This window comes from Aulonocara stuartgranti (genome assembly GCF_965226115.1).
Source record: "Aulonocara stuartgranti genome assembly, chromosome: 19".
NCBI lineage: Eukaryota > Metazoa > Chordata > Actinopteri > Cichliformes > Cichlidae > Aulonocara > Aulonocara stuartgranti.
This window is the reverse complement of record NC_138955.1, coordinates 25,739,024-25,759,985: the sequence shown is the minus strand read 5'-3', so window position 1 is coordinate 25,759,985 and position 20,962 is coordinate 25,739,024. Positions and strand designations below refer to the sequence as shown.

At 40.0% G+C, this 20,962-nt stretch overlaps 1 protein-coding gene across 1 annotated transcript in view; it reads left to right on the top strand.

The window, feature by feature from the left end:
* Positions 1-20,962, top strand: part of kcnh5b (potassium voltage-gated channel, subfamily H (eag-related), member 5b) — a 190,240-nt gene that overhangs the window by 97,503 nt on the left and 71,775 nt on the right. The window contains exons 9-11 of the mRNA XM_082517231.1: positions 1,250-1,449; positions 6,621-6,680; positions 10,170-10,362. Of these exons, the coding sequence (XP_082373357.1) occupies positions 1,250-1,449; positions 6,621-6,680; positions 10,170-10,362 (453 nt within the window). The remainder of the gene's footprint in view (positions 1-1,249; positions 1,450-6,620; positions 6,681-10,169; positions 10,363-20,962) is intronic.

Sequence of the window (20,962 nt, the reverse complement as noted above, 5' to 3'; positions counted from 1 at the left end):
AACACAAACCAAAGCCAAACACAAACCTCTTTGGTTTTCAGCCACTCTAAGTCATCTTTGCCTTTTTCATCTTAGACAACAGGACTTTTCCTGTTGAAGTTTTTCCATTTGTCCATCGCATCGGACCCTTGGCAGAAGGGTCTTGTTACCAAAAGCTGTACCTACAGTCATGTGAAAAAGAAAGTTTTCCTGGGACTCTATGCAGTGTAACAAACTAAATATACCCTCTCTTCTTCCATAGAAAGTCAGAGGGTAAGTAGAAGCCATGTTCTGCTAATCAAATGCACCCAATTAAATGATCATCAGCTATTGGGATCACCTCTATAAAAGCAGAGATTTGGTGCTTTGCTAGTCTGGAGTATTCAGGAGTATTGGTATAAACGGTGCAGCACGGTGGCACGGTGGTTAGCACTGTTGCCGCACAGTAAGAAGGTCCTGAGTTCAATTCCACCATCAGGCCGGGGTCTTTCTGTGTGGAGTTTGCATGTTCTCCCCATGTTTGCGTGGGTTCTCTCCGGGTACTCCGGCTTCCTCCCACTGTCCAAAGATATGCAGCTTGTGGGGATAGGTTAATTGGATAATTCAAATTGCCACTAGGTGTGAATGTGAGTGTGAATGGTTGTCTGTCCCTGTGTGTTAGCCCTGCGACAGACTGGCAACCTGTCCAGGTTGTACCCTGCCTTTCGCCCTATGACAGCTGGGATAGGCTCCAGCGCCCCCCGCGACCCTGAAAAGGATAAGCGGAAGCGAATGGATGGATGGGATGGTATAAACCCAATGCCTCAATCTTTCCAGCAATTTCACTGAAGGTCAGACTGTGCCATGCTCAGAGAAATTGCAAAAGACTCAGGATCTTCATCTCAAACTCCATGCTTCAGTTAGTGTAATACGTGCTAATGTTCATGACTGTACAAGTACGATTTGTTTGGAAGGTCTGCCAAGCCAAGACTCTTTTATCTAGAAGGACCAGTTGCTTTAAATGTTGTGGTGGATTGGTGTAACTCATTGGGCACATAAACCAAATTAGTATTTATGTAGTGCTTTTCACTATTGGCTTCTTGCAAGGTGTACATTTATGGTTAGAAATTAAAACAAAGCAGGCTCCATTTCTTTTTAAAACATTAGATTTTTGGCTCGGTGTGTTGCAGTAAGCAGATATTTAGTTCAAGTCAAAATAATTGTTTTCATCAAATGTTTTTGAAATGAGCGCTTTATACATTTCATATTTCTTCTCCTACTTGCTTTCTAGCTCTGCTCTATGCCACCATCTTTGGAAATGTGACCACGATTTTCCAGCAGATGTATGCCAACACCAATCGCTACCATGAGATGCTCAACAATGTCAGGGATTTCCTGAAACTCTACCAAGTTCCCAAGGGTCTAAGTGAGAGGGTGATGGACTACATCGTCTCCACCTGGTCAATGACCAAAGGCATCGACACGGAAAAGGTGAGACTGAGACGCAACATGTCAGGTAAAGCTAATGTATTACTGATGTGCCATCTGTTTATGGAGATTTGGTATTTTGTGCTACAGTAATCATCCGGGCTGGAATTGAAAAAGCCAGACACCGTGTCGTTTATACAGATTACAAAGTATCAAGTGATGTGTCAGGAAGCAAAAGCTTGAGAGTGACGGTTTTATATTTAATAGTCATAGATGCTTATAACATCCAAAAACAGTACATTTAAGAGCATTTACCCATATATGTCTCAAAATTAGCTGCTGTATCAGTGTTCTCAAAGAGTCTTAAAGTAAATCAATCAATAAATAAAAATCTACATAACATTTTTTTCAGAGCAAAGAGAAAACATCTTAAAATACACACAAGTGTTCTTTTCAGTATTATGTGCCGTAATGAAAGTGAATATAAATGAGTTTTAACCTAATTTACACAAACATATAGTGTCAGGAAACTTAACAAAAAAAAGACTCTTAATTTTTCCCCCCAAAATGTATGAAATTTGGGAATGTACATATTAAAGGCTATTGTCTCATTTTGTTTCAGACATCTGCACTTTGGTGAAGATTATATACATTAAATTTAAGTTCTATTCGTGTATTTTATTTCGAGAGTGTGTACGTTACACATAGCTAGGAAACTAGCTATGTGTATAAATGACTGAAATGCACCCAGTATGATGCAATATGGCAGCGCTGTTATAACAGTTAGTTATGGCATGGTAATTTATGGAATATGCTGTGAACCTAACTAAGATTACGTAGCAGTAGCAGTAATGTGAGTGACTTTCCTTAAGTGAAAGCTTTAAGCCTTAGCCCGATGCTTAACTAGCCAAATTAAGGCTTTCTGATTGAAGGCTAAAAGCGGCGTTGTCACCAAGTAAATAGAATATTGATTATATTTTTGTGTATTGCTGCAGCTTTTTCAAGCATTAACTAGGTGCCTTTGGCAACACCTTAGTGGGAAACAATGGTAATATGACTGATCCATATGTGCACAAAGAATAGACACTTTTTTGTGCTACCGAAGTTCCCTTGCTTTCATTCAAAATCTGTTAATCGTTAAACAACTTCAACATTATAATGGCTACAAGCTCACATTGAGGCCTGTGGGGCACTATCAGCCACTGAGACAGTAGACAAATGAATATTTCATACTTTAAGGCTGCCTGTTTATTTAAGGCAGCTGAACATTACATTATAATTGTACATAATAACCTCACAAATGATAGATTAAATAAATAGGTTTTTGATAGATGCTTGTGCATTCGTAAAGTCTTATATGTTGAATTGAACTGAGTATGTCATCTGTTCAAAGCCTCTCCCAGTCAGTGCTGTTCTCCATGCCTGTCTCACTGTACATGATGTTATTAGCACAAACACTTTAAAGGTGATAATTTAGGACTTCAACAATAACACAGCAGCAATGTAGTTAAACATCTTACAGTTAATTTTGAATGAATGAGCTACAAAAAACAAACAAATATCTGTCTCCTGTTTTTTGTGTCACATATGAAAGAAGCATCAATATCTGATGAGATATTAATTTGGCTGCGGTGTGTAGTATTTTGTGGTTTTTGGTGCAGTTGTCTTGTTTTGTGGGGTTGTTTTTTTTCAGCAGGAGATTAATATCTCTAACAAGTGGATTTGTTCACATTTACACGTCTTAAATTTTAAGTGAGATGTGCGTTTTGAGTTTCGACACTATCTACATATAAGGCAGCCTTTTTGTTTTGCAGTATTTTGTGTGGTGTGTTTTTCTATGTTTTAGCAAAAGGGGAACAAAAGTGTTTCAGTCAACCTCATATGATTTGTTTTAACTTTCACATGGTCTTACTGAGGTGATGTGAAGTGAAACATGCATACTTTTTTTGGTAATGTGCTGGAAAAGCTTGAAATGGACCTTAAAGTGCTTAAAAATGCTTGAGTTTGACTCTGAAAAAGGTGTATGAACCCTGCATTTTACACCTGTGTGTGTTTGTGTGTGTGTGTGGCATTAATAACCGTTATGTGTGGAACTTCAGGAAGCAGTTGCTTGTAAATGTGAGGTGGACATCACATTTCTGACTTTTGGAGTACCATTGAATCCTGGTACCTCATGAGCCCCTCTGTAGTCCTATCTATGTTCCTAACACACATACACCAATACAGATGTTGGTGCTTACCCACACACATTACCTCCTAACTGCACCTTAAAACTGTGGGTTCCACTCTTCCTCACTGTCATTATCATCAAGTTGACTACCCTGAGCGAGTGCATGGTCTTCACAGGGCTAGAGAACATGCAAATATGTGCATGCTTATATTATGGCACAAGATTCTTATCTGAAATTCCATTCTCTACTCAGCTGACCTGTCAAATGTATAAATATGATTGTAGAGCTTGTATAAAACATTTTTTATATGTGATTTAGATATTTTATTTTCTTTATACAAAGTTTCCTCAAGATCGGTCTTCTCATCTAGGAGGAAATAAGGAACACACATACATAAAATCTTCACATAATGACGATTACCCATAGAAAAGTGGTCCAAAGGCATAATGTTTCATGATGATATTTCAGCACACTACCACAATACCTGTATACTTTGTGCATATATCAGAGTTAGCTAATCACCCCACATCATTTACCATTAAATACATATTAAATAATAAATAATATTTAGAACAGAACTGTTCCAAATGCCAGATATATACTAGATGAAAAGCTCTCTTTTCCAAGTACTAAAATTGTACCAAATAGACATTAAGCCTTGGTTGCTAATTAACCAAATACATACATGTATACATACATATATGTATATATTGCATTTTGCAATAATATTGTTTGAACCTCCATTTTTGAGACTTTGAGATTTGAAATTTCCCCAGTTTGATTTAACTTTGAGGATATTAGACAGATTAGCTGTCTTTTGTTTATTTTTATGTTCTTTATTAAATATGGAATAATATTAAAGCCTGTTGTTTTTTTTGTTTTTTTGGCTGAACTGGAGACTGGCACATTATAAACTCATGATCCAAGATAAGCCTCATGTAATCTTCTTATTATTTATTTCCTGTTTTCAAGTTTTGTCCATGCCTTCTTTCTCTGCCCATTTAGTTTACTTTCCCAGTAACGTTATTTTCAGTTTAGCCTCTTCTTCATCAGTCCCAGATAATTATACACTTTTGAAGAGACATAAGGCTAGTTTTGCTCCTGCTCTCTGGATAAATACCTCACTGTCAGAGCTGAGACCAATTAGTAGATAAGTTTGTCACTTTGGGAGCCGTTATATGGTTCATAGTCAGCTCTTTATATGAGTACACACCCAAAAACACCAGTGTTTCCCAAAGGCTTCTTGATACTGTATGATCCACATTAAATGGAGCAAACAAAAGACTTTTATATGTCTTTTTTCTCTTAAGTTTCCCCCCCTCCTCAATTTTGTTCATAAGTAAGATGGCAGCATTTATGGAGGATGATATTTTGTTTTCTTTGATTTTGCTAAGTACTTCATTTATTGGGACAGATTTTAAAAAGTGTGTAATGAGTTACACTAAACGGTTATCATTAACAGTCTGCCTTTGCTGCAGTTGTTTTCACTGCGAGGTAATGAATGCAACTAAACAAACTGGAATATAAAATCTGTCACTCATACACAGACGGGAAGTTTCTGAAAAATCAGGTTTCAAAACAAATAAGCTTTCACTTTGAAGTTGAGGTTTTTGATCTTCTCTGACAGCATCTGCTTTCTGCTGAAGTGTTCTTGAGCAAGAAAGCCTCTGGTCTTTTTCTGCAACTGACTTACTGACCCAAGTCAATCACACTACAAATACACTGCCCAGGATGAAAATAAGATAGGGCTGATGGAGCAGCTGTGGGTCAGGTGGTAGTCAGTGGGTGTCTGCCAACTGGAGTGTTGTTGGATTGATCCCTAGCACCAACAGCCCTGTGCTCAAGTATCCTTGGGCAATATACTGAACCAGGATGCATCTGTGTGAATGTCAGATAAAGCATTTTGTGTGTAATTGGGTGAATGAAACTTGTAGTAGAAAGTGCTTTGAGTGCTCAAACTGAGTAGAAAGGCTCTATATAAGAAAAAGCCCATTTACCATTTAGCTTCTGTTTGCAGCAACAATGTTCAATAAACTCAATGCACATATATTGTTCTTTCACCTTGCACAGACACCTCATGTTTGTCATAATCTAAAACACTGCATTGAGCGTTGAAATATTTATCTTCCAAATCCCTTCCTCAGCCACATGGCATCAATGAGAAGTTTTTTAAAAGGAACCTTGTTACGCTTCTCTCATATCCTCATATTGTTGAACAATCAGATAAAATGGGCTTTCTAATAATGAGGCCAACAAATGTAGTATTCTTCGTGAGCCAAAACCTCAGAGGGAATACTTCAGTGATACGGTCATCTGCTCCAGGCACAACACACCTATGACATCCAGGTGATGCCACTACTGCCCACAGCTCACAAGAACTGGCTGCTGCCCCTAGAAGGCATACAGAAGTCGGCCAAGCACAGAAATAGTAGGTTTTTGGGCAGAGTGGCCTTAAAAGACAGGAGCTATTACAGATTGCTTAAGACAGAACATGAACTGGGGTGGTTGAGTAAAGACACACACAACAGAAATAAAGATATGTGTTTTTAAATTGTGAATCATGCAGAGTTAGTTAAGTGGTCTGAGAATAAAAACAGGAATGCAACAGGTCTCACTGCAAAAACAATAAGAAGGCAGAAAGCAAACATCACGCAGCTTAAATGATTTCCTATTGTCTTTAGGTTTGAATTTCAAACGTTCTTTTCTTAACACTTTGAATTACTTGACAATCCGACAGATGTAGTATGACAGAGGAAGGTGACGGCTACAGTGTAGCTGTCCCTGACCGCTGACCTCTTTTTAAAAATGTCTGTTGCCTAGCCTAGATGAACCAAAGCAAAGTAGCCCTGAATCTATCTCCCCAACAACATTTTCAAGACTTGGGAAATCCAGAGAACCCAAGTCGAATGAGGTTCATATAATCTCAGGGTCTACTTGGGATTCTCCTACTAGCTGGATGCCTGGTATCCATCCAGAGAAGGTCACCAAGGAAGCCGTTGGACAACAGGAAGGTGCTGTTAGTCTAAACTACCACGTCACCCTCTCATGTTTCTTGTGTTACAGGTCTTATCCATCTGTCCCAAGGACATGCGGGCCGACATCTGTGTCCATCTCAACAGGAAGGTATGCAGTTATTTTCATATATCCATACATCAGTTCTGTTACAATGCTTAATTGAGTTATGAAAGATGCGATAATGTGTGTCTCAAGGTAGTGAAAAATAAGCTCCTGCTATGATATGTAACCGTATGTGTCTGAGTGAGTCTCTTTAATAGCTGCACTTTAGCAGACCTTTCAATATGGTTGGCAACAAAGTTGAGATTAGAGAGGCGTGTGCACACTGCTGAGAGAGGACAGAGTCTTTTTCTTGCTGGGGCTTAGCATAAACTTGGAGTCAAGGCTTTGGCACAGCTTTAAGTCAAACACCTGCAGCAATTACACACTTGTTCTTATAATGTTTTCCCTCATTCCAGAAAAATCAGCTGCTAGTGACAACTATCATGTCTTATGTCAGATGGGAAGTAAGACATGATGTTTCTGTGGCATAGCATGGCATACCTTTCAGTTCTTTAGTTCAATTTTGATTCAGTTTTATTTATACAGCACCAAATCAGTACAACATTTGCCTCAAAGTGCCTTGTACCATAAAGTAAAGACTCTATGGTACTAAAAGAGAAATCCCTACAATCAGATGATTGTAGGGATTGATGACTGGCTGCCTCGACCGGTTGGGGGTAAAGGAAAGAGAGAAAGGCATAGGGAATAGAAATAAAATTTCTGTTTTGTTTTTGTTCCGATAAAGAAAGTTTGTCTCCACTTATCATTGTATATCTCCAGGATAGTTCACTAGTGCCTGAATAGAAGCATGGCTGCTGGTTTGTATATTCAAATATATCTGTGGGTCATATACAAAGCAGCGAAAGATGTTATGCTTTTTTGACTATACAGCATCAGCATCGGGAGCTTTTGTTCTATAACTGAGTGAAGGTTAATTGTGCTCAGAGTCTTTTAGATATCACTTAACATGCAATGATATTGTTCTCAAAACTCTAGGAGATGTCAAATGCTAAAGTGGCGTGATCAGAGGACACCTTCAGTTGGGTAATTGTGCTGTGTGACAACCGTCTCCAATGACAGTTAGTCAGAAGTTACTAAAATTAGTCTTGTCATGCAGTGCGGCTGATTTTCAGTGTCTCTTCTGAAATAAAGCTCACGCACTACATTCGTTTCAAATACATCTAATTTTTCAGGGATGTTTGACTATGATAAAAGATTGTGAAACAGGACAAGAAGACATTCTGTTTAATTGTAAGAGGAAATTAAAGCTGGATGTCATTTAGGAGTTTTAAAGGAAGAAGATATTGTGCTTTGGTTTTATTTCACAAAAGCAGTGGAATTAGTTGTTTTTTTAAAAAAAAAACAAGATTTTTGTTTACTTTTACCAGTATTTCATGTCCTGTCCTGTCCATTAAGTTGCTTTTCCCCCCACAAAGATTGGGTTAAGATGCAAATACATTTTTAATTAAGCCCCACATTTTTTTCAAAGTGATTAACAAAATAGGATACTTGAGGGTGCATGGGAGTTTGCCCAACCAGTCTACATGTGTTTTGTGGACTTGGAGAAGGCATTCGACCGTGTCCCTCGGAGTGTCCTGTGGGAGGTGTTGCGGGAATATGGGGTGTCTGGCCCATTGCTACGGGCCATTCGATCCCTATACAACCGTTGCAAGAGCTTGGTTCGCATTGCCGGCAATAAGTCGGACTCGTTCCCGGTGGGTGATGGGCTTCGCCAGGGCTGCCCTTTGTCTCCGGTTCTGTTCATAATTTTTATGGACAGGATTTCTAGGCGCAGCCAAGTGGCGGAGGGCTTTCGCTTTGGTGGCCTCAGAATCTCATCTCTGATTTTTGCAGATGATGTGGTTCTGTTGGCTTCATCGGGTGAAGGCCTCCAGCTCGCACTGGAACGGTTCGCAGCCGAGTGTGAAGCAGCGGGAATGAGGATCAGCACCTCCAAATCTGAGGCCATGGTTCTCAGCCGGAAAAGGGTGGAGTGCCCACTCTGGGTCGGGGATGAGTTCCTGCCACAAGTGGAGGAGTTCAAGTATCTCGGGGTCTTGTTCGCGAGTGATGGGAGAAGGGAGCCGGAGATCGACAGACGGATTGGGGCTGCAGCTGCAGTAATGCAGACGCTGCACCGGTCCGTCGTGGTGAAGAGGGAGCTGAGTGTAAAAGCGAAGCTCTCAATTTACCGGTCGATCTACGTCCCTACCCTCACCTATGGCCACGAGCTGTGGGTAGTGACCGAAAGAACGAGATCGCGGATACAAGCGGCAGAAATGAGCTTCCTCCGAAGGGTGGCTGGCCTCTCCCTTAGAGATAGGGTGAGAAGTTCGGTCATCCGGGAGGGGCTCAGAGTAGAGCAGCTGCTGCTCCACATCGAAAGGAGCCAGCTGAGGTGGTTCGGGCATCTGACAAGGATGCCCCCTGGGCGCCTCCTGGGTGAGGTGTTCCAGGCATGTCCCACCGGGAGGAGGCCCCGGGGCAGACCCAGGACACGCTGGAGAGATTATATCTCTCGGCTGGCCTGGGAACGCCTTGGTATTCCCCCGGATAAGCTGGAGGAGGTGGCTGGGGAGAGGGAGGTCTGGGCCTCTTTGCTTAGGCTGCTGCCCCCGCGACCCGGCCCCGGACAAAGCGGATGAAGATGGATGGATGGATGGATGGATGGATGGATTAACAAAAAGAAAACAGGAAAAATCTGAACCTCTCCTTTTTTCTTCCCTTTCAGTTTTAATATGAAGCAGCTGATGTGAACACTTTAACGGTGCCACACTAGATACATTTCAGGTGTTGTATCCCTTAAACCCCAACCACTTCATGCACTCACATTGTGCTGCAATTTGCTGACGGTGTGCTGCCTGCTGTCCTGGCAAAACAAGACTCCAAGAGCGAAACCACAAAGACGCGACACTGAAGTTTGAGAGATGTGCTTCTGAGTGATTATTTCAGATGGAGGCTTACATTTCTGCTTGAGGGCTTCAGGTGATTGACAAGGAGCACTGATATAAAAACACTCTTGCACAAACCAAATAAAATCTTCCCCTGGTGCTCTGATGGATTATCTCACCGGGTGGAAGCGGTTTCATTTTCTCAAGGATATCAGAAAATGTGTACTTCTGCAGATAGTAAAACGAGGAAGCAACGAAATCTAAAGTGTTCTTGTCCACTTATGAGATGAGAACTTTTTTTTTTGCAAAGAAAGCCCTCCAAGCCTGCTGTAGTGTGTCTGTGTTCCTCGAGCGTCAGCAATCCAAAGGCGTTGAAAGAAAAACTTGCTTTAAAATTTGGTCTAAAAACTGTCATCAGTGCTGAAAAGAAACAGGAAAGCCGGCAGTAGTAGTGTGATGCTTTGGGCAGTGTTCCGCTGGGAAACCTTGGGTCCTGCCATCCATGTGGATGTCACATTGACACGTACCACCTACCTAAGCGTTGTTGCAGACCATGTACACCCTATTCCCTGATGGCTGTGGCCTCTTTCAGCAGTATAATGCACCACATCCTGTCTGGTCATTTTTTCCCAGTCTAACTCTTCAATCTGATTCTCTTATTCAGGTGTTCAACGAACATCCAGCATTCAGGTTAGCTAGTGATGGCTGCCTGCGCTCACTGGCAGTCGAGTTTCAGACCACCCACTGCGCTCCAGGAGACCTGATCTTTCACGCCGGGGAGAGCGTTGACACCCTCTGTTTCGTGGTGTCGGGGTCACTGGAGGTCATCCAGGACGACGAAGTCATTGCCATCTTAGGTACGTGATCACTGAATTAGTTTGATTCTGACAGGTTTGAAAATTGAACTTAACTCTAGTATTTGGACTGCTGGTCAAAACAATTGCAAAGCATCACCTTTTCTTTTCTGACCTTTAAGCAACAAACATATTCACGTAGTCATCATTTGGATGTAATGCCATGTTTGGAAAGTAGAAATTCTTAAATTAGATATCATTGTGCAACAACAACAAAAAAGTCTTTCTCAAAATGTCGACTGAGGTAAGGAGATTGGCATGTTCAAAGATTGCTGCACATGCACAATAAATATTGAATTTGTCAGTTATCCATAAAGCAATTATTAAAATGAAAACAAACATGAAATATGTGCCTTGGGAAAAGGGACACATTCATGAGAAGAGTTCATGAGAAGCCAGCAGGTGAAGTCAGGAAGAAAATTTAATAAAACACTTAAACTACTTTAACATCTGAAAATACAAAAACATCATTTTGTGTATTTCTTTTTTTTTTTTTTTTTTTTTTTTTCGCCTGTCCCATTTGGTTCTTTAGCCATCAGAATTGTTGTCTGAAGACCAACAAGGATACCCAGTGGATTTACTTTGCCAAATGGATCATCGTGGCATTGCCGTATTGGTCCATTTGGTCGATCTTTGTTTTTATTATTTATTATATTTTATTTTCAGATGTTACAGACGGGACAGACATGAGTGAGAGATAGGAAAGGGAGAAAGAAAGAGGAAGGAAAGGAAAAACAGAAGGGGAGAGGGACAGTGAGAAAGGGGGGAGAAAAAAAATAAAAATCTCCTGGATCACCTGTTGAGAGAAGAATAGAAAACAAGCAAAAAAAGACAAAAAAAAAGAAACAAAGCAACATACTAAACACAACACCATCGCATTAATCTAGCTAAGTGTAAAAGTTTGTGTATTTCAGGCAGCCAGTGAGAAGGTCAGCCAGGTGACAGGTGGATTTGTTAAATAGTTTGATCTCAAGATTCTTTCTTCTTTTTGACCCTTGAGATCTGAGCAGATTTCACAACACAACAGGTTATGCAAACCTTTCCAAGTACACAAGATAAACAATTGGACCTGCTGTTTTTATATTTGACTTTTAAACTTGCAAACAAGAGAAAGTGAATGTGTGGGCACACTTCAGAGAGGAGCCACTTTAATAGATATGTTCAGTCACATCAGCAAGTTGACGTCAGTTTGGACTTTCAAGTGTTAAACCCAAACAGTGCGTCTCTTATCTGCTGCTGTACATATCGCTCTCTGCTGCCTTGTACTGTATAATATTTATGAGGTGGGGAAGAAAGAGAGAAGAAAGGGAAAATGCTTTTTATTGAGGTGTGCACAGATAGCACTGATGCTCAAGGCATCCAGTGAAAGGCGCTTTCTCATAATCATCAGCGGGCCCCAAATGAGCGTTTACCAACAGCGAATAACAAGAACAAATGATTATTAGTATGAAGAATGAGTGCAAAGCTGCACAGCAAAAGATCATCTGGTGCGTGTGCAGAGGCTTAGATGAAGTAGCACGTGCACAAACATGCACATCCACAAAAATCGCTGTTATGATCTCAGTGATGGAGACGCTAGTATGTAAAGGGCGAGAGTGTGACATTGGTGTGATGGTTATTTTCCTATTATTAGGATAATGTTTTCTGTGCTTCCTGTTTTGAGACAGACTTGTTTAGATGAACGCGAGTCCTAAAACTCAGATCTGTGTGCAAAGTACAGAAAGTTCTGAACATGAGCAGAAATAAGCTGAAACACTTCTGAGCTGTTAAATTACATTTGGGGAAAAAGTTCACCAGAATGCAGGAAATAATGTGCCGATTGCTTGAACTTTCCTGAGGTGGACCCAGCTTCTCTGTTTAAAGAAAATTTAATGGCTGATGTTAATTCCTGCAGTGACTGTCCGGCATTATTTTACTTTTCCATCTCAGCCTGGGATACTTGGACATGTCTTCTTTCATAAACACTGAAACAACCTAAAAAAGTAAAACTTTTCACAGCATCCATTGGTTAACAGCTGCTTTTGCTAGGCAACAGGAGAGGTTTTTATGTTTTTGGTGTACTGTTCAGTGTAGGCAAAGCATGTTTCAAACTTTAGAACAAATAGACTGTTCAGCAGAACTCTGAGCCCTGTGGTATGAATCAGGTTCAACACACCCAGGGTATCGTTCTACCAGCTGAACTGACACACCCTGACTCAGGAGATCAGGAGAAGTGGGCACAAGCAACTAATTATCAACTTGCTAAGTTAACCCAGCTGTTTTACAAAGGAAGAGTAAACTATAAGATTAGAATGCAAGTAACTGGGCTTCTGCTGATAAATTAGAGGTGCAAGAGCGCTGTACAGTATCTTTGTGTTTACAGTGATGTAAATGTTTTGGTCAGTAAGAATGGAAAAGAGCTGATATATTAATAAAGTGTGGCCTGTTTGAAGGCAGGAAGAAAACTGTGTGAATTAAAAAATAAAAGCTTTATTGTTAAGACATGGGAGACATTTAAATTCATCTTCAAATTTCCATAAGATAGTTTTCGTTTTTACGTGTTGCTCTCACCATACAAGGACGCCCAACTTTGTTAACGCAACAACATGAATGAGGCAACACTTTTATTTTCAGCCACAAGGTTTTAAAAATCAAGCAATAAAGTTGCATTTAGGACTCTGTATTTATTACTGATTTTCATTCAGGAAAACAAAGACTTGAGACACTATTTAAAAATTTTAGCTCCTCCTAACTGTCTGATTTGTCAGTAAGCGGACACATTACCACTTCTACAACTGCTAGAGAAGTGTGTCTACATAAGTAGCTGTGCAACAAGATAGAAACTACAGTCCGCAACGGGCAACGTGAGAAGAAGAAAACATCAACTCCTCTGAACTTCTCTAATGTAGCTGCATTTCCAGGTGAACAACAGGATTGGTGAGCGCTGCTCCACGAACTATCATCTGTGAATTGATTGAGAAGCAACCCAGGCTGAGAACTTCCAGTTAAAAGAGGATTCACAAAGACTTATGCAGGCCATTGAAAATCTGCTAGCTGAAAGAGCAACTACGTGAAGCAGCCTGAAGGAGAAGAAGGTGACAATAGACAAACTCAGTAAACAAACTCACAACATTCTACAAAGACAAACTCTTTACACTGTGTGCAAAGAAGAAAGCTGAAAATGGAAAGAAGGAATTGTTGGAAGTCCAGACAACACTGGTAGAGGAGAAGATGGAAGTAATGGGAATTAAGACAGAAATAGCAGACACTGAACTTACAGAGAGAGTGTAAAAAAGCCCTCAAATGGCTGAAAAGACAGGAAAAAGAAGCAAAGGAAACATTACAAAGGAAAGTAAAAGAGTTGAAGAAGGTGAAAGAGCAGGAGAAGAAAGCCTCGAACTAGAGCTGCATCTGGAGCTGCTTCCAAAGGCAAAAAAATCTCCCAGCAACACAAAGGTGGAGGAGATGAAGGTTCAGCTCAGGCTGAGCCATAATTTTCTATTCTTTCCTCCTCTCTCCACTTCTCTCTCCTTTAAACAAGTAGTTCTCTTAACCTTTCCTCCATCACCCCACCACTTTCATCTTTCAACCTCACCTCCTTCTCTCTACACTACTTCTAGTCTTCTGTTCTCGTCTTCACCTTCCTTTTCTCACCTTTGAAATGAAGATCATAATCTTCATCACCCTCCAGCCATTAAGTATTTCTGCATGTGCCTGCCTCTATGACACTACACATTGTGGTTATAGAGGCAGGCGCATGCAGAAATAGTTGTTATGATTTCACTTATGGGTGTTTTTAGATAGATAGATCTATCTATCTATCTATCTATCTATCTGTCTGTCTGTCTGTCTGTCTGTCTGTCTATCTGTCTGTCTGTCTGCAAAGCTACACACCATTCCCAAAATTCAGACTGCAGTGATCTTTTTTAAATCTAAAAATTTTCTGTCTCCTCTTTTTTTATGTCTACTGATGCTCTAATGTTGACATCCACCCTTTATCACTTCCTTTATCGCCATCTTGATGGCGCCAAAGCTCATGCTCGGCTCTTATTTATTGATTTTTCTTCAGCTTTTAATACTATCCAGCCACATCTTTTAGTTGATAACCTTCTTAACCAGTTTAAACTTGATTTTAATCTTGTTGGTTGGATTTTAGACTTTTTAACTGACAGATCTCAGTGTGTGAGAGTAAACGGTTGTTTTTCCAAACAGCTGAACTCTTCTACTGGCTCACCACAAGGTTGTTGTCTCTCTCCTCTACTGTATATTTTGTACACTAATGACTGTCGCAGTACACAGGCCAACAGGCATTTCATTAAATACGCAGATGACACAGTCATTGTAAGCCTCCTTCATGGTGAAGAGGATTCCCATGGGCCTGTTGTGGATGAGTTTGTTTCATGGTGTGATCAGTCCTTCTTAATGATTAACACCTTGAAAACCAAGGACATGGTTATTGACTTCAGGAAGTCATCCCCTCATCCTGCGTTTACAGTGGTAAATGGTGCAGCCATTGAACTGGTGGACAGTTATAAGTATTTGGGGGTTGTTCTTGATAAGACTCTGTCCTTTGAGTCACATCTTGCTGCTACAGTGAAAAAGGTTCAACAAAGACTGTACTTTTTAAGGAGGTTGAGAGGTTTTAATGTTTCATCTGAAATGATGACTCTTTTTTATAAAAGTTTGATTGAATCTGTTTTAACTTTCTGTATCATTGCTTGGTACGGTAATATGTCCCTGAATAATAAGACCAGACTTAACAACCTGGTTAAAGTGGCGGGCAAGATTTCAGGGAGGTCTCAGGTCCAGCTTGTGGACTTTTATAACAGGCAGGTGCTGAGGAAGGCAACCTCTGTCCTGTTGTGTTCAGATCAGCCTCTCTTTAATGATTTTCAACTGCTTCCATCAGGTCGTCATTATAAAGTGCCTGCAGTGAAGACAAAGAGACATAGATTGTCTTTTGTACCTAGTGCTATTATCATAGTTAATAACACTAAACCATAAGTGTTGTTGCCATTGCACATTGCACTTTTTTGATGAAAAATCTAGGTTGTTTTATCAGGCTTATATTATTTTGGTGATTGTATGTGATGTGTTGGTTATCTGTTTGTTTGTTTGTTTGTTTGTTTGTTTGTACGGACATACTGCAAATCAATTTCCCGTTAGGGACAATAAAGTTACCATTGACCACCATTGACCATTGACCCCCGTGTACGAGTTATTTATAGTCCTGATGTGGTCGCTGTGGACAGAGCTGGACTGGCCATCGGACATACCGGGCCCGGTATGCCCGTTTTTATGGGCTCATGGGGTTTTATTTCTTTTCTTTTTTAACGGTATAAATGAATGGTGGTGGATTGGCCAGTTGGTCATGATCGACTCTGGGCTGGACCAATTACAGCCGAGGAGGTCGAACTTTAAAGTTGAGGTGAAAAGGAACGCGATTTGTCCTATATGTCTGTGAAGGTTCTCAGTCATCCAGGTCATCGTAGTCTAAGGAGCTTGGAAAGAAAAGCGTCTGGACTTGTTTAAGTTGCTTGAAGATGTTTCACCTCTCATCCGAGAAGCTTCTTCAGTTCTAAGGGTCAAATGGTGGCCCACATCCTGGGTCATCTGACCTCAGGAAATCACATGATAGGGTGGGGCCAGGTTTCACAATGAGCTCACCCGAAACCCTGGCTGATTGTGACCTACACCCATTTTCACACCTCGGCTGGATCATCAGGGGGTCCTTTGTCCCTCTTTGGGGGATACTCCCACTAGGTTTAAATCTGGGACTCTCCACCATTTGACCTTAGAACTGAAGAAGCTTCTCGGATGAGAAGTGAAACGTCTTCAAGCAACTTAAACAAGTCCAGACACTTTTCTTTGCAAGCTCCTTAGACAATTTGTCCTATACTACTTAAGATAGAAAGTTGCTAATTCAATCATGAAACTGATCCATGATCAGCTGATTGGCTTTTCTCTCTGTGGCAGAAAGAGGAAACCACCGGAGGTCACTCTAAACAACAGCAGCACGTTTAAGTTTGATCAGATGTTGTTAGAATTTATTTAATATTACTTTCTAGTATCAGCTGATGTTTGCTGGAGCCACAGCTGTAAAAGCGGCTGGTCATGATATCGGTTTGTACATGTGGTGAGAGGGAAACATGAAGATGAAACCAGGAGACATCCTTACTGAATCATCAGAGCTGAACAGGTGATGGAGAAACAGGTTTACCTTTTAGGTGACATGAATGAGTTGAAGGGAAGTTATGAACTGTTTCTGAGAGACAAATAACACCAGGAATCCTTTTCTAAGTAGCTGACAGCTACGTGTGCAGGGGCGGATCTAGCAAAGTTTTACCAGGGGGGCCAGGTATTAACAGGGAAAGGGGGCACAAAGAAATACTTTTCTTTCTTATTCTTATTTAAAATGTCTAGCTTTTACTAAATAATTATCTGAATTTTACAACCAAAGTTTTCATCTGATGTAAAATGTATAGAAATCCATTATTGTATTCAGTAAATATTAAGTCTAGTATATACCCTATAAGTTATAGTATTCTTTCCTTTGGGAAGGTACCATCTGTGCAGTCTGCAATTCTGTTGAAGAAAGATGTTGAATCTATTTAATTACTGGAGAAAAATAATAGATTTCTGTGCATTTGTTTTATACGTGCATTAAAGTAAAATCAATTTAGCCAATTAAGCATCTTGAGGTAGAGGGTGGGGGAGTGGTTCCCTATTTTTTTTTCTTTTTTTGCTGGGAGTTGGCAACCTTATTAGTTAGCTATATGTAATTATAAATTAGGTTGTTTTATATTTTTGGTAAGTACTGTTTAGAATACCAGAATAGGGAGGATGGTGTAGGTTTAAGTTTATTAAGGCTTTATGGCTTTTCCTATAATACCATGGTGGGCCGGTCACTAGTCAAAATGCCCGGGCTGATTTTTTGTCCCAGTCCAGCCCTGGCTGTGGACGTCTTTTCAACGTCCAACTTAGACTCATTTTTGATGCCGTTTTGTTACTGCTTCTATGGGCTCTGCAGTCTCATGTTTCCAGAAGCTGGAGGACACGTTTTCTATAGGTGACCAGTGAATTTTTCTGTAGCTTTGTGAGCTGAGACAATCAAATTACATTATTGGAAAATGATCTCGAACAGGATGCCACCTTCTGAAATGGGACTAGATCACAACAGTTATGTGTGAAGGAATGTAGTGTGATCAGCGGACATCTCCAAGATGGCGTGTGCTCTTGACGCTTGACGTTCAAATGTTAGGGAATACCGTAATCCCTTGTTGTTTCTGGCATCTAATATTGTTAACTGCTATTATGCAGCTATGGGTCTCACATAGATCACCAAATCAGTTGCAGATGACTGTTATGGGCAAGAATACGTCAGAGTGGGCCTTGTTGTCTTATCTGGTCTCTGCAGAGTCTCCGTTTGTGTTGCCTCTTTGCTTCCTTGACATCATTAGGAGACTGCAGCAGGCGAGGAAGCAGCCTGAGGTTCATAAAGAGCATATTAAATGTTTGATAAATTGCTTCATCTAACTGGGGTCATTAATCAGTAAATTGTCAGCTAGTCGTCTGCTGCTGCTGATACTGTGGAGACAGACAGGATCAAGATTGCACTGAAATATATTTTTAACATGGTTGTGTTTGTTTTACACTTATCATTATATCTTTAAACTGTGGCGCTGACATTTTGAAAGCACTTTGTAACAGCTCACACTGCTCAACCAATTATTATAATAGCCTTTATAATCATTAAAACAGTTTCATTACTGTTGTGATCATAACTATAGACTCGTTATAGACTCTTGCAATCAGAAAAACCACACAAATACACATATTTTCATTTATGTAATATGTGTATGTATGATAGCACAAAACATAGTTTTTTAAATGTATTTATGTGTTTTATAAAACTAGATAAACAGACTGCATGTATAAAGTAACATAGTGTATAGCACACCTTGAAACTCAATGATCTTTGAATATCCTTTCCACATGTGCTGAAAGAAATAATTAAGTACTGTTTATTGAATTTGAAAATCTCTCCACAGAATTCACTGTGGGTAGCAACAAGCCCATCTGATCCTAACTGGATTGCCTGCAAGTTGTTGTTAAAGTTTGTGTTGCATAGCAACCAAGTAAACGTCTCCTCAGTAGCGGTGCTTAGGGCTGCAACACGTCTTTTGTGCTAGAGAACAAGGTAGCTGTCTGATCATAGCCTGCGCACTGAGAGGAGGATGGAGTGAGGCCAGTGTAGGTGTAAGGGGAACGGCAAGATCTTGGAAAGGTTGAGAAGAATTGCAATAAATAGTAGAGGTTAAAGGAAGCAAGATAAGAGTATTTTCTGTATGTTCCTGGCATGAAAAGAAGGCTTCACTTTAATAATTGCCTTCTTCTGCAAAGTTTTCCTCTTCATACTTCTGTCCCATTCTTTGTATTTTTTTCTTTTAGTGAAAAAGAAACAAAAACAAGGGGAGGAAAGAGCAACGATTGGATATAATAACATAAGCAGAATGCACTGCAGGATGTAAAGGGACAGCAGCAGAATTGAAGAAAGGAGTGGTGGAAGGGAAAAGAAGAGGTAGCTGTCTGATCATAGCCTACTAAAGAAGTGAAGCCTTCTAAAGAAAGTGATTTCAAAATAGAGGAATAAAAAAAAGCAGAATGCAATGATCCTTGGTGGTGAGAGGAAGAGAGGGTAGACTGCAGGATAGAAAGAAGATGAGGAAAGGATGAAGGAACAAAGGAACGGGGAGAAAAACACAGTCGACTCATACAAATAAAATAATAAAAAGGAGACGGAAGGATTGATGGTAAAACGAGGGAAGGAGAAAATAAGTATGATCATACAACTTAAAGACAGAAGTGAAATAATTGGAAATTAAGGTGAAGCAGAAAGAGGGAGGAACAAGAAAAGGAGGATGAAGCTGCTCTGTGCTGGATGTGGTTTCAGAAGCAGTGATTTTCCCCCAGGCTGAGTGGTGAGGATGCTCCTTGAGCATGTAACACACTTTGCTCTCATTAGTGTACAGTGGCATCAGGTGACACACAAGTATGCGCACACATATTCTGGAACAACAAAGATACTTGTGGTAATGCCAGTGTGTGTTTTTAAAATGGCTCTTTAATGTCTCCATACACAGGCTGTGGAAACAGATTTTCTCTTGAGGGACAATAAAGTATCTGTGTGGAAATGTGGAAGTGTGGAGAACAGAGACATACAAATTAACACACCTAAAGTCAACACACTACATGTAGTGTTAACTCCATTATTAAATATGTTAGGAAAACAATTACCAGCCTTTTATGGAGCCCCGCAAGGCACCTTGGAGAAAAAAAACAGAAGTGCTTTTGCGTGATGCTGAGAAAGAGTTTTTCCACTGCATTTATCTTTGCTTGGTTGTCAATGAATTCAACCAAAACCAACATATGTCTGGTGATGAGTGTGTCCCCTTACACCAAGAACTCTCTACAGATCCATTCTATTCATATAGCAATATGTTCTGGCCCAGTGAGAAACAGTGAGCAGCAGGAGATGAGCCTCTAATCACATACAAGTGTGCACTGGCTGCATTACAAAATATGGTACTAAGAATGATCATGTAGCTTTTTTGATGTGTAATACATTAAAAGAGGAATATATTAGAAGCAGAGGTTAAAGAGACAATGATAAAAGGGAACCTTCCACAGAGAGGGTAATATCTTTTTTAAGGCAGTGCTGCTTTGAATGACTATCTCAAGAGTGCAGTGAGATAACATCTGAGTCAGAGTAGTGATGCTTAACAATTCACCCACAGTGCCAGTATTTTTTTTCTTATTATCAGTATTAATATTAGTATATTCATCTACATCTAAGTGACTGTTGTTATGAGTTCTTCTGTATGCAGACTGCTACCAGCTACAGCTGAATCTGTCAAAGTGGCCACACACTTAATAATAATTAATATAGTTTTACTGAAATGGAAATCTGCTTTAGACACCAGACTTTTAACATGCTTATATAACCCGATATCATGGCATGTCTAAGTGTGTATAAGTGTGTATTAGAATTCACTCAACCTTGCTCTGATCACTACAATAGCTAAGACTGGATCTTATGCAAAATGTAGCTTCAACACTAAGGTTTACCAGAAACTCAAATAACAAAGACCAGTTATGGCTGAACTGTCCCAGGCATCTTCTGTTGCCCAACTACTACAAATGGGCAGACCTCCAGGGCAACGGAAAGCTACGTGACCATGACAGCTCATTACAGGGAGTGCAGAATTATTAGGCAAGTTGTATTTTTGAGGAATAATTGTATTATTGAACAACAACCATGTTCTCAATGAACCCAAAAAACTCATTAATATCAAAGCTGAATGTTTTTGGAAGTAGTTTTTAGTTTTTTTTTTAGTTTTAGCTATTTTAGGGGGATATCTGTGTGTGCAGGTGACTATTACTGTGCATAATTATTAGGCAACTTAACAAAAAACAAATATATACCCATTTCAATTATTTATTTTTACCAGTGAAACCAATATAACATCTCCACATTCACAAATATACATTTCTGACATTCAAAAACAAAAAAACAAATCAGCGACCAATATAGCCACCTTTCTTTGCAAGGACACTCAAAAGC